Source organism: Balaenoptera musculus, chromosome 14 (genome assembly GCF_009873245.2).
Source record: "Balaenoptera musculus isolate JJ_BM4_2016_0621 chromosome 14, mBalMus1.pri.v3, whole genome shotgun sequence".
Lineage (NCBI taxonomy): Eukaryota > Metazoa > Chordata > Mammalia > Artiodactyla > Balaenopteridae > Balaenoptera > Balaenoptera musculus.
In genome coordinates, this window is record NC_045798.1 from 48802714 (window position 1) to 48817714 (window position 15001).

The window sequence follows — 15001 nt, forward strand, 5'->3', positions numbered from 1 at the left end:
CTCTTTCCCCTTTGTTGGAAAACTTACCTGGGATCTGAAATTTGCCAACAAATAAATAGAAATATGTAAGTTCCTTTACTACCAAAGCTCTTGAAAGAGTATTCTAAAGCTGACTTCTCTAATTTCTTTCAGTATTCTGGCTACTTTCACCTTTATATTTAATCTTCTGGCCTTATCAATCTACTGATATCACTCTTTCTACCACTGATGCTCTCCTAATGGCCAAATTAAGAACGTGTGACTCAACACTTTGGCAATGTTTGGCACTGTTGATCCCTGTGGAGATGAAATTCAGACCTCTTGACTGAAGCTAGTGTCTTTGGGCTGGAAGACAGGCTCTGTGAGCATGGGATACAAACTTCTGAGGAGTGGGCTCTAGTTGGCCTGCAGAGCCACAGACAGCAACGAGAAAGAAGGAAACAACCTGCTCACCCAGGTTCTATCTTCAGATACTCTCTAACACTTCTCTTCAAAGTTTTCATAAGCTCCCATGTCTTTAACCATCAACACGGGAGCTGACTCACCAATCTTCTCCATTTCAACTCCTTCCCCAGTATCCACTTACATAGTCTCTACTTGTCCAAAACAGATCATCTTCTCAGCAAGCCAATCATCAAAAGTTCTTTTTACCATAAATGTTACCATATTTTTTTCAAGTCAACCAATATCATACCACCTCCTATAAATTCTGGTTCTTTTATTTGCATATCACACCCATTTTGACATCAGTCTTCCGGTTCTATCAGTGTCTCATCACTTCCCTCTGATGACAAACGCACTTTTTTGGTAACTAATATCTGCAACTTGTGCTTTCATTTCATTTCATGTCATGTCATCCTACAAACTGCTGTCGAATTGGTCTTGCTACAGCCTATCTCTGAGCACACTGCACTCCACGAAAATTCTTCACGTCTCTCATTACTTTACAAATTCAGTGTAAACATTTCAACTGGGTCTTCATGATATATCCCACACCTACATTCTCAGCTTTATCTCTTACTGTTTACCTGCATTAGTCATATAAGAATGCATTTAGATGGAAATTTGAAACAGTAATATAATTAAAAGTAGACTGTCTCCACATTATATTATTAAAAGCAATAAAATCAAACCACAACCATCAATATACCGAAAAAGTAATAATGACAAAAGTAGAAAGGTAGTGTCAACATGGAAAGCATTAAGAAAGATGATAGAAGCAAAAATCAATAAAATTATCATACAAATTAATTAAATTACTAAATCTGAATAGATTGAAAAAGCAAAATCATCCTAAATATTGCTCTATAAAGGTTACAAATGCACATCTAAAAAATAAGCCACAATAGTTGATAGTAAAACACAAAATTAGATTAGTCTAACAAGAAGAGCAGGGATTGATAATATTAACTTTAGAACAATGCATAGGAGAGAATTGTGATTATATAAAAAAAATATTATGACCAAACTGATCATTTAACAGCTATTCTATACATTAGATCCTCAGAACTTATTGATCTTGTAACTGAAGGCTTGTATCCTTTGACCTGCTATATATACAAATATATAAAGTAAAACCCACAAATTAATTCATGTAGAAAATTTCAACATACTACCAATAGACTGCAACATTCAAGTAGACTGAAATATAGGAACTTTTATGTCATGAAAAGTATAATTAGGTTGAACTAAACATTTCATTAATTTATTTGCTCACACATTATCTATGGAGCAAAAGCTGCATTGATCATATTTGATAACCCCGTACAAATTAAACAAAAACTATTTAACAGAAATTTATTTTTCTCTTGCTTTACTGAAGTATAATTGATAAAATTATATACACTTAAAATGTACAATGTGGGCTTCCCTGGTGGCGCAGTGGTTGAGAATCTGCCTGCTAATGCAGGGGACACGGGTTCGCGCCCTGGTCTGGGAAGATCCCACATGCCGCGGAGCGACTAGGCCCGTGAGCCACAACTGCTGAGCCTGTGCGTCTGGAGTCTGTGCTCCGCAACAAGAGAGGCCACAATAGTGAGAGGCCCGCGCACCGCGATGAAGAGTGGCCCCCGCTTGCCGCAACTACAGGAAGCCCTAGCACAGAAACGAAGACCCAACATAGCAATCAATCAATCAATAAATAAATCTTTAAAAAAAAAAAAAAAAAAAAAGTCTGTTCCCCTTGGAAATGATGACTTTGAACAGGTCACAAAGCTTTAAAAAAAAAATGTACAATGTTATGATTTATGTATATTGTGAAACGATTACTACAATCAGGTTAACTAACACATCAGTCACCTCGTAGCTATCTTTTTTTGTGTGTGTCTGATAAGAATTCTTAAGATCTACTGTCTCAATAAATTCCAAGTATACAGTAGAGTGTTAATTATAGTCACCATTCTATACATTAGATCCTCAGAACTTATTGATCTTATAACTGAAGGCTTGTATCCTTTGACCAGCATCTCCCCCATTTCACCCACCCCCTTACCTCTGCTAACCATCATTCTACTGTACTCTGTTCCTATGAGTTCAACTTTTCTATTTTTTAATATTCCACAAATAGTAAGATCATACAGTATTTATCTTTCTCTGTCTGGCTTATTTCACTTAGCAGAGTGTCTTCTAAGCTTATCCACCTTGTTGCAAATGGCAGGATTTCCTTCTTTCTCATTTACTTCTCACATTTTCTTTATCCATTCATCCATTAACAGACACTTAGGCTGTTCCCTCAACTTGGCTACTGCTGAGGAAATAATAATGCGACCATGAACGTGGGAGTGCAGATATCTCTTCAAAATACTAATTTTGTTTCCTTCTAATATATACAGAGAAGTGGGATTTCTGTATATTTCTACTTTTAACTTTCTGAGGAATCTCCATGCTGTTTCCAATAATGGCTATGCCAATTTAGACTCCCACCAACAGTGTACAAAGGTTCCCTTTTTTCTACAACATGGCCAAAACTTATCTATTGCATTTTTGATAAAAGCCATTCTGACAGTTGTGAGGTGATATCCCAGCGTCGTTTTGATTTGCATTGCCCTGATTAGTGATGTTGAATACGTTTACCTTTTCATTTATCTATTGGCCATTTGTATGTCTTCTTTGGAAAAATGTCTTTTCAGGTCCTTCACCATTTTGAGGGGGTGTGAAGTAGAAAAGGACAGCTTTATTACTGTGCCAGGCAAAGGGGAACACAGCGGGCTCCTGCCTCGAAAAACTGTGTGTCCCACCGCCAGAGGATCTGATGAGGGTTTTCTAACAATCGCTCAAGGGTGGGGTCTCTGACAAGATTAGGGTGTGGGCGGGGCCTGCACTCCTTCAATCTCCTCTCAGGTGGTTGATCTCCTCATATTGATGAGCTTCTCTGGTCCCTTTAATCTTGCCTCAGCCTCCACCCATTGTTAACTGGATTATTTCTGTTATTTTGCTACTGAGTTGTATGAGTTACTTATATTTTGGCTATTAACCCCTTATCAGATATATGGTTTGCAAACATTTTCTCCCATTTGGTAGGCTGCCTTTTCAATGTATTGATTATTTCTTTTGCTGTGCAGAAGCTTTTTAGTTTCATGTAGTCCTACTTTTTAATTTTTGCATTTGTTTCATATGCTTATGGTATTATATGCAAAAAAATTGGTCCCAAGACCAGTGTCAAGGAGATTTTTTTCCGATGTTTATTTCCCAGGAGTTTTATAGCTTCAAGTCTCATATTTAGGACTTTAATTCATTTCAAGTTAATTTTTTTGAGTGGTGTAAAATAGGGGTCCAGTTTCATTCTTTTCTATGTGGCTATCAGAGACTATTTTATTTCTTCCTTTCCTGTTTGGATGATTTTTCTTTTCCCTTCCTAATTGCTCTGGCTAGAACTTTCAGTACTGTGTTGAACAGAAGTGATGTGATCATCCTTGCCTTCTTCTTGACCTTAGAGGAAAAGCTGAAAGCTTTCGATGATGAAGAATGGTGTTAGCTGTGGGCTCGTCAGTCTTTACTATGTTGAGGTACATTCCTTCTACACTTAACTTTTTTTAAAATTATGAATGGATGTTGAATTTTGTCAAATGCTTTTTCTACATCTGTTGAGATTATTATATAATATTTACCCTTCATTCTGTTAATGTGTTGTATTGCATTTATTCATTTATTGATTTGTGTATGTTGAACTAGCCTTGCATCCCAGGGATAATTACAACTTGGTTATGTGTTTGGTCCTTTAAATGTGTTGTTAAATTGGGTTTGCTAGCATTTTGTTGCGGATTTTTGCACATATGTTTACTAAGGATATTGGCTTGTAGGTTTTTTTCTTGTAGTGTCCTTGTCTGGCTTTGGTATCAGGGTAAGGCTGGCTTCATAAAATGAGTTTGGAAGTGTTCCCTCTTCTTCAATTTTTTTGGAAAAGTTTGAGAAGCATTGGTATTAATTCTTAAATGTTTGGTAGGACTCACCAGTAAAGGTCCTGGGGTTTTCTTTGTTGGGGAGGTTTTGATTATTAATTCAATCTCCTTACTAGTAATTGATCTGCTCAGATTTCCTATTTCTTCACAATTCAGTCTTGGTAGGTTATATATTTCTAGAAATGTATTCATTCTTCTAGGTTATCCAATTTGTTGACACATACTATTTCATAGTAATCTCTTATAATTCTTTGTATTTCTGTGGTATCAGTTGTAATGGTTCCCTTTATTTTTTATTTATTTTTTCTTAGTCTAACTAAACTCTTGTTTATCTTTTCAAAATAACAGTTTTTAGTGTCATTGATGTTTTCTATTGTTTTCCAGCCTGTATTTCATTTATTTCTGCTATTATGTCTGTTATTTTCTTCCTTCTGCTAATTTTGGGTTCAGTTTGTTCTTCTTTTTCTGGTTCCTTGAAGTATGAAGTTAGGCTGGTGGAAAGATCTTTCTTTTACCTTGTAGACATTTATTACTATAAACTTCCCTCTTAAAACTGCTTTTGCTGCATCCCATAAATTTGGTATATTGTGTTTCCATTTTTGTTTCAAGATATTTTTTATTTCCCATTTGATTTATTCTTTGACTTTGGTTTGGAGTATGTTAAGTTCTACATATTTGTGAATTTTCTAGTTTCCTCTTGTTGTTAATTTCCAGCTTCATACAACTGTGTTTGGAAAAGATACTCGGTATAATTTCAGCCTTTTAAAATTTGTTATGACTTGTTTTATGACCTAAGTTATGATCTACTCCAGAGCATCTGCTGTGTTTGCTTAAGAAGCCTGTGTCATCTGTTGCTGTTTGATGTAATGTTCTATACGTGTCTGTTTGGCCTAAAGTGTAGTTCAAGTCTAATGTTTCATTATTGATTTTCTGTCTAAATAATTTATCCATTGTTGAAAGTGAGGTATTAAAGTCCCCTACTAACATTGTATTGTTGTCTATTTCTCCCTTTATGTCTGTTAGTATATTTGCTCAATATAGTTAGGTGCTTTGATATTAGATGCATATATATATTTACAATTGTTATATCCTTTCAATGAATTGCCCCCTTTATTATTATGTAATGACCTGTTTACAGGTAAGTAAAATTCTTGTTACAGTTTTTACTTAAAGTCTACCTGGTCTTATACAAGTAGAGCTACCCCTGCTCTCTCTTTGGTTTACATTTGCATAGAATATATTTTTTTAAATTCTCTTCCCGTTCAGTCTGTGTGTGTTCAAATGTGAAATGAATCTCTTGTAGGCAGCATATAATTGGGTCTTGTTCTTTATCCTTTCTTTTAAGAAACTTTCTGCCCCTTTCTCCCTTTCCTGCCAGACTCCAATAATGCATAGATTGTTTCTCTTGATGGTACCTCGTATTTCACATAAGCTTTCTTTATTCCCCGTCATTCTTTTTCTTTGTTCTTCTCTGACTGAATAATTTCAAATGACCTGTCTTCTACTTCACAGATTCTTTCTTTTGCTTAATCAGGTCTGCTGTTGATACTCTGTGTTGTTTTTTTTTTCATTTCACTCATTGTATTCTTCAGTTTCAGATTATGTCTTTGTTTTTTACAATTGCTATCTCTCTGTTAAACTTCTTGTTTCATTTGTGTATTATTTGCCTGATTTCATTGGACTGTCCTTCTGTGCTTTCTTGTAGCTCACTGAACCTCCTCAAAACAACTGTATTAAATTCTGCATCAGGCAAATTGTAAATCTCCATTTCTTTGGGATAGGTTACTGGAAAATTATTGTGTCCCTTTACTAGTGTCATGTTTCCTTAATTTTTTACGTTCCTTGAAGGCTTTTGTTGTTCTATTTACATTTGAAAAAATAGTCACCTCTTCTAGTCTTTACTGACTTGCTTAGGGAGAGAGATAACTTCATTTGTTAGCCCAGCGAAGGATGCTGCGACTTTCTCAGACCTTATCTATGGATATATCTGCTCCACACTTCTTATTTCCTCTTGGGGTGGAATTCTTTTATTTTCTTTGAGTGCATCTGAAAGGTATGGACTGGGGTCTCCTGTTTGCATGCTCAGCCCTGAGCCCACTTCATGTGTATGCAGTGAGTACTGGAATTCTTAAGATTGTATGCCTTCTTTTAAGTTTGCAAAGTCAGCTGAGTGCTGACAGCTTCCTATTTGCTTTTCCTAGGGCAATGCTAAATACTCAAGTTTGTGTGCTTTCTCTCAATCCCACGGAGTTGGGCTGGCTTTCTGTGCATGCTCAATAGCCATCTGCAAAGGTTCACATTCACTGCCCATTGGGGAAGTGTCTGTGAGTGAGGTTCTCAGAGAATTAGGGATGCCCATAGACCAGTAGGAAGTGTCCACTGGTAAAGCATCCCCACCAGGTCTAATGGGCAGGATCCATGATGGAATCTATATAGTTGGATACACGTCCCTGCGACGTGTTACAAGCACTGCCTATTGTGTACCTGTCTCTCCCTGCCCCTCAGTCATGCTGCTCACATCAGTATTCTGGATGGGGTGAGAAAGAAGTGGGCCTCTTGGCTGCATCCTACAGCCAAGAAGTTAAGCACATTGGGGAAGCTAAGCACTCACTAATATGCCCTCACTTTCCCCCAGTGAGAGCAATCTCAGAAGTTGCAGGCCAAAGGGGTCTCCTTTGGCACTGAGCTATGCCACCTTGCGGGAGAGGTGATGTAGGCAAAATGAAACTCTTCCTTTACCCTGTCCAATTCACCCTATCTCAGAATTTTTTGCTCGATGTTGTGCCAGAAATGCTCCCCTGGACTCTGGACTTCTACAAAGGTACTCTTGCCCATTAGTGACTGTCGAAATTGGTTTCTTTGAGGAAAGACAGTAGAAAATTCCTATTACGCTATCTTGCTGGCATCACTCCTTAACATAAATTTAAACAATACCCACTACCCTCTGCTCCCAACCTGTGGAAATAAAAAAATCTTATAAATAATTATTTAATTAATTTATTTATTTATTGCCCTTTTTTCCCCCTCAGAAAGTCTCAAGGAAGTTAAATTCCCTAATTTGTGACTAAGTCAATGTGCAAGTAAAAACATTAAATGAGAATGATACATATTAAAATTGCACTCAGAGAATACATGAATATTATGAGTGAAAAACAAAAGTGTATTTAACTCAAGTTGCTAAAGAAAAAAACAGAAATAGAAAATAAAATTATGAAAATCAATCAAATGGAATGATAAAGAAAAAAGCTGAAATTAATGAATTAAAAACAAAAATAATTTATCTTTATAAATAAATGAAAATTTGGAGTTTGTGGAAAAAACAACCAGAAGGCAAAAACTTAAGACTAATCAAGGAAAAGGAAAAATAAGAGGCTAATACATGAGAAAACTATAACTACAGAAGCAGAAAAGATGAAACTATTGCTATTTCATATAACTTAATGATAAATTTGAAAATCTCATTAAAATGACCTTTTCTAGAAAAAATAAATTTAAAATACTGACACAAAAACTAGAAAATATTAATTATGTAAAAACCAAAGAAGATATAGAATAAATTTTGAAATGTTTTTCTGCAGAAAAGAACCAAGCTCAGATAATATCTTTTGGGAGGCAATTCACCATGATGTTTATACACTTCTGTGACAGCTTTTATCCGGAACTCTCTTTTCAAAATTTATTGCATAGACAATGTAATGTCTTCCTCTGGGGCAAAGGCTGGGCAAGTTTGCTAGAAGCTCACTTATAAAATGGGGGTTTTTCTACATTCCAGGTTCATTAGCTGTGATAAAAACCCCCTGTGTATGTAGCATCTGCCTGGACCACGTTCACGTTACTCCCATGAGACTTGGAGCCAAGGGGAACCTACAAACATGAAGCTCACACAGCCATGTGTACTGAGTAATAGTCCTCTGTCTCTCACCCAGGAGTTTTAAGTCTCCTGTCAGCTCTTGTAAAGCGGTGGCAGCTAACTTGTTAGCTTGCAAGTAAGGTAAAATCTCTGACTTTTCACATATCTTGATAGTATCATGGGAGAATTTCTCCAACTTTCAAGGAACTGAAATGCCTCATGCTATTTAGCATAGAAAAAAATAACAAAAGCTTATTATTTCATTTTTAAAACTCCAAGAAATTTCTGATACCAATATCTTGAATGAAGTACAAAACAGAAGAACTGTAGACCAACAGATGTTCAGCATTAAATGATTGGAAATTGAATCTAGTAATGCATTACAATTTTAATAAAGCATTATCAATTAAGGTATACTTAACAATGAAATTTGATATTTGGAAACATAATTACTTTAATTGATCAAAAGAGAAAATCACATATTTATGATATTACACTGCAGTAGGAGAAGGCATTTCAAAAGTGGCTGACCCACTAGGAAATTAATGTTACTTGGAAAAATCATAATTCCAAAGTGTGATCATAGAGTATTATGACAACTATGTAGAAAAAAATACCAATATACAGAAAACCTGAAATGGACTATAACCACGTAGTTGTAACAGGTGCCTCTAGACGGTTGGGGAAAAAAGCTGAAAACGTAGGTGACTGCCAGTTCAAACAGTAAAAATTCTATTTAAACTTTATATACAGTGCTTTAACCCACAGTATTAGCAGTAATTCATGAACATATCTGTAAGACGTAACATGATGTTAGAGATGCAGAAAGAAGGGCAGTTTCTTCCTTGTTTAATGAATCATGCTCTAAGCAAACATTCAAAACATATTAAATTTTTATTTGGGAATGACTCATACCCATGCTACATTTTTCCTTTATATTCTAGTGTTACTCTCTCTTGATTTCTAACTTCTTATGATCATTGCAGGACTGGGTGGGTTTGTGCAAAAACTTGAAGGGTCCCGGAGACAAAATTAGTACTGTTTTGTTACCAGTCCTCAAATCAAAATGTTCATTCCTCAAAGAGCAATAGATTTGAACAAGTTGCTTTAAAAAAGCAATGCAATGAACCTAATGAATGTTACTGCATGTGATTAATTGATGTTTAATCCTATCAGAATTATTTTTAAAATAATGATTAATTATGCAAAATACATTCTTAAGTTTTAAAAATTTCATGCTATATGAAAATCTTCTGGTGGTAAGAAAATCATCAAGGCAAATTATTCTTGCCTAGGAGATTCATTGGTCGGTCTTCTAAATGTTTCCAAGGAAAATGCATTCATTTCCCACTATTAAGAACAAAGAATACATGTTTTTTATTTATAATTATACCTAATATAGCAAGTCAGTGAGCCAGGAACACAATTTATTGTTTGTAATTTGAATGTTGTCACCATATTCAAGTCTGTTTTTCACATCTTCCATTTTCCTGCTGATTACATTTTTAAATTGAGGCTAGGGTTTTGGTCATCCAATATTAAGTGCCCCAAAAGCAGTAGTACTCATGAACTAGTCACATGAATGAAGAAATGATGAGTGGCCAATAGGAGAATAATTTTTTAAGTTGTGTAATCTTTAAAATGATCTCAGATTAAATTTGTTTCTGATTTTTACTATGTCTGTATCTGGCTGTCCAATAAATTAGTGAATCACTGTCTCTATATTAAGCTAAGAATTTATCACATGAAAGAGTCAAGAAATGATTCAATAGCCAAACTTGAAATAGCAATAGACAAGGGAAGAGGTATTTCCTGAGAGTGGGAAATATGAAGCAAAATAAAAACTAATAAACAATACAAAGTATCGGGAGACTGTCTCTGCTAGAACTCAATCTGGAAATTGCTTGTGTCTGCCACAGATTCACTGTATCAGTAGTTCACTGTACCCCTCTCATATCATGCCCTCAGTTATAGGGAGGAGAGCAAGACTACCGAAAGAACACTAGAGAAAGGCACTGATGTAGAAAAGGCAAGTGGGACTTCTGAGGATGGCTCATGATAGATTAAAATGCTTTAAACTCCAGTTTTGTTTGGACCTTCCCAGAAGCAAAGAGGGAGATTAGTAGCTAGAGCCATAGTACTCTAATGAACATGTGATACAGAAATTTTATTCTTAAGCAATTTGCATTTGCAAATTATAGGCAGTTAGTAAAAACTGAATGACATTCAAGAAATCTATCATTTAAAGCTATCTCATATGGAATTGCTTACTGAAAAAGACTGAATTTAACTCTAGCACCACACTGTCTGCTCTCTGACGTTTATGTATATTTTTCTTAAAGTATTTTATTAGCTGTTCGTATTTCTAATTCTATGGTGTGTTTTCTCGCATCCTCAATTAATTCCATTGTGGCTTTTATAAAGTTTTTTAATAAGCAATTTCTTTAGATGATCCATAATTGTGATCAATTCTTTTGTCCAGCAGGGACAACCCAGATTAATAACACCACATTTATAATGATGCCTAATAATGCTTGTTTCTTTCTGGGAATGCTTTACATTATATACATATTTACAATTTTTTATCTCATCCAATTTCTAAACAAGGATGAGAATAGGTTTTCCATGAGGAATTTCATTGTCTTTCCACTCTTTCACATCAAGAACTGATCATAATCATAGATGGTGTCACTAATGATGAGCTATAACAATCTCTAAACTTCTCATGTTCAATCTCTACTCTGCTGATCATATAACGTGAATGCACAACAAAGACCTATCCAAGACAATTTCATATAAATTAAAAGGTTATTTGAAAAGCATTGTTGAGATATTTAGCAGAATCCTTAATTGTTGGAAAGCAACAGACAATTTAACCATTTTCACCTAGACGGAAGAGAATAGATGGCAAATTTCTTATGTATTATCAAGGACAGAGGATGAGAGAGAGAGAGAGAGATTTAGCTTCTGCGTACAGCATGAATATTTGCTAAAGTATCAGTCTGATGCGGTATGGAAAGAATCTCTGAAATGTTACTGCTTTTAGCCACTATCATGCATGTGGACAGAAAAATTACACCCAAAAAAGCATACATTCATCCATTTAATCATTCATTCAGTCATTCAATGAATTTTTATTGAGACCCTCCCTTGTGCCAGGCGTAGTTCTGAGCTTTTAGGATACAGAGAGGAATGTGGCAGAAAATTTCCTGTCCTCGTAAAGAATACATCATAGCAGGATTAGTCAGACAGCAAAGAGGTAAAAACGAATGAACAAAGCAAGTTCAGATAGAGATTGGTGCTAAGAAAAAACCTGAGACTATGTGATGTGTTCGAATGGCTGGGTGTAGGTACACTTTGGGATGGGAAAGCAGAGACAGCTTCGGGATGAAAAGAAATATAGCTCTCAATTACTGAGAGGCTAGTTATACAGGATTTTTTCCCTTCATCTCTCTCCTGATGACCATATTTTGTCATTTCACTAATTATTATGGTTCCATTAAAGTGTTGAAATGCCACTCAGTAAATGATTCCTGAAATCCCACTGTGTCCTCAGCACCAGTACAATTGGAAAATGTGGTAGACTTCAAACAAATAATTCCACTGCTGTGATAAAATATGAGGTGGGGAATGATGCTTAAGTCAGTAAGTAACTTAAAGCTTCTTGTTTTGAGAGCTGCATTTGACTTTAAGCTTCCCCAGTCCATCAAACCTCCAGGAACTCCTCCAAGAGGAGGCAACATTTGTTGCCACTAGATGGCACCAGTTATTTTCATATTTTTAAGACAAAAAACACAAAAACCCAACATACCTTTTTCTATGTAAAAGCCACATTTAAAAGGGAAAATTGTTACTTGGCACTATTATTAATCAAAGTATTGTTCTTTTATTAATAAGTTTCTTATAGGAGGGATCACAGCAATAGCATTATAGACAGTATGTTCATTCACTCACATACATGTCTATTCGATGTATATTTGTTCCAAATAATCTTTTTGAAAATGTATTAGCAATGTCTTTGAAATGTTAAAAGGAAAAAAAGGAATTGAAGTTATTGAATATATATCATAATTGAATATATAAATATCAGGATCAAAAATATCTGATAAAAGTATATTATGATAATACATATAATTTTTAAAGTTTTGCAGGAAATAGTTTTAATAAAATACATTAGAGTTGTTTATTTTTTATTATTTTTACTTTATTTTAATTTTTTATTGAAGTATAGTTGATTTACAATGTTGTGTTAGTTTCAGGTGTATAGCAAAGTGATTCAGATATATGTATATATCTATGTGTATGTATATATATATATATATATATCTATGTGTGTGTATATATATATATATATATATATATATATATATATATATATTCAGATTCTTTTTCCTTACAGGTTATTACAAAATATTGAGTATAGTTCCCTGTGCTATACAGTAGGTCCTTGTTGGTTATCTATTTTATATATAGTAGTGTGTATATGTTAATCTCAAACTCCTAATTTATCTCCCCCCCTTCCCCTTTGGTAACCATAAGTTTGTTTTCTATGCCATACTCTTTAGAATTTTTAATTTCATATCAAAACAACATTCTGCAGTATTTTTAATTAATTTTATACTTCATATAACTTTCTTGCTAATTTGTTTCCATCATTCCTAGAGGTTGTTTGTTTTTGAGAAGTAATTTCTGTTGCATCTCAAGTAATAGTAATATTTATAAATATATTTTTAAAAACCATGGTATTTATTATGTCAATTAAATGTAACAAAAACTCTTATGAAATGTAAAATGGGATGTGAATCACTTAGCTAAATGTATATCATTTAGTCATATATCAAAAATTTAATATGTATAGCTTTATAAAACTTAATAAAACTTCAGATCTAAAAAGACACATTTTATCATATGATCTCCTTGTTTCTGACTAGTTACTGTTCAATTAAAACATATGCAAGTATAAAATATCCTCATTTTTTAAAAAGAAGTGGCTGGTAAACATTCAAATTATGTTTATTCAGAAACAAAATTAACTATTTTCACATTTCCTGTTAAAAACATAAAAATGGCTCTGAATAACCTGCCATCAGTAGACTTTGAAATAAAAGTACAGTGACAAAAAAAAAAAAAGTACAGTGACAAAATGAGAGTGCACATAAAATGCACTGAAAAGAATGCATACAGCATTCATATGCTGTATGAATATAATTACTTATAGGAAATAAAAGAAAAAATGAAAAGTTGCATGTTTATTATGCTAACATATTTATTTTAAAAATCTAAACATCTTTGCTACTTCAGTATGAAAAATGAGTGCCTCAAACTAGCTGTTAATTTGACTATCACTATATTTCCTTCATTCTAAAACAGTCCAAAAATAATACTCACCTTAATATTTGATAGATTTCTTTGCCTCATGGTAAAGAGTGTTCTGTATCTCTTTTCTTCCTCATAGATTCTCTCTTCACAGGCTTTTTTCTCATTTATGAGATGATCAAACACAGCTTGTGCATGTTCCTTTTTCTCTCTCATGGCTATAAACTGGTCCCTATGACAAAAGAAAGAATTGCATTTGCCATTAATCAATTCACATTTAATTTTCTAACGTGCATTTATGATACATTTTAAAATACCCAATATTGAAAAATCTTAGAACTGAATGGCTATGCAAAAATTCCCTAGTCCTTTTCATAGGCCTGTCTCCATGAGCTACATCTAAATGATCCAGGTGGAAGACAATCTCTGGAGATTTAGCGGATTCTCTTGGCTGCCTACTCAGTGTGCCTCTGTTTTGTTGTCGTTCCAGAAGAACTTCCCCTCCATGCAGCATATAACTCCAAGGGTACATTCTGATTAGATTAAGCCAACCAGCAAGAGGCTAATTACTCACCACTAAACATATATATTAAGACAGTGCAATAAGATGGAAGGCAAGGGCCGAATTCCATGTAGAAGGGGCTCAATTCACTAAATGTGAACAAGGAGTCCTGTTTTCAAATTTGCTGACAACAGCCATAGTGGAGAGAAAGAAACAAAAAATGAGTACCATGTGCTAAGCTGCTGAATCAACAAACCCTGCAGCCTACCCTACCTAGAGGCCTCCTGTTACATAAGATAATATGTTTCACTATCGTTTAAGCTGGTGTTTGAGTGTGTGTGTGTGTCTGTGTGCGCCCTCACGTGTGTATATGTGCCCTTGTGTATTTTGTCATTTGCAACTAAGTACATCCTGACACAGAGGTAAAATTATTTTTATGGTGAAATCAGTAGTTATGTTAGGAACTATACTAGTAGAAAAAGCATCAAAAAGTGGTTAAAACAATACTGCAAAAATAAATACGCTTTAGAAATAACTGCCAGACTTGATCAGTAACCCAGAATCTAGAATAAGCAGAGCTGCAAAAGCTCAGCACAGTCTTATGTTACCCACATTCGTTTTCATCTCTACTGGTATGGAAAATTGAATCATTTGCGCAGTTAGTTATAAAGGCAGCAGGACTAAAAATTTTGAGGGACTAAAATGTTAAAGTGCTTTGAATATAATATCTCATTTAATACAACAACCACCCTATGAAAGAATAATTATTTCAGCAATCTAACAGATGAAAAACCTAAACTTTGGTATTATTAGCTTGTGTAAGCTAACTAGTAAATGACAGAACCAGAATTCAAATCCAGTTCCGACTACCTCTATTTGATTCAGCAGCTCAACACAAAGTACTCATTTTTTTCCTCTCTCTCTACTATGGCTGTTATCAGGAAATTTGAAAACATG

At 34.5% G+C, this 15001-nt stretch overlaps 1 protein-coding gene across 1 annotated transcript in view; it reads right to left on the reverse strand.

Moving 5' to 3' along the window:
• Positions 1 to 15001, reverse strand: part of CCDC178 (coiled-coil domain containing 178) — a 365246-nt gene that overhangs the window by 221689 nt on the left and 128556 nt on the right. Inside the window, exon 17 of the mRNA XM_036874296.1 lies at positions 13615 to 13774. Within this exon, the coding sequence (XP_036730191.1) occupies positions 13615 to 13774 (160 nt within the window). The remainder of the gene's footprint in view (positions 1 to 13614; positions 13775 to 15001) is intronic.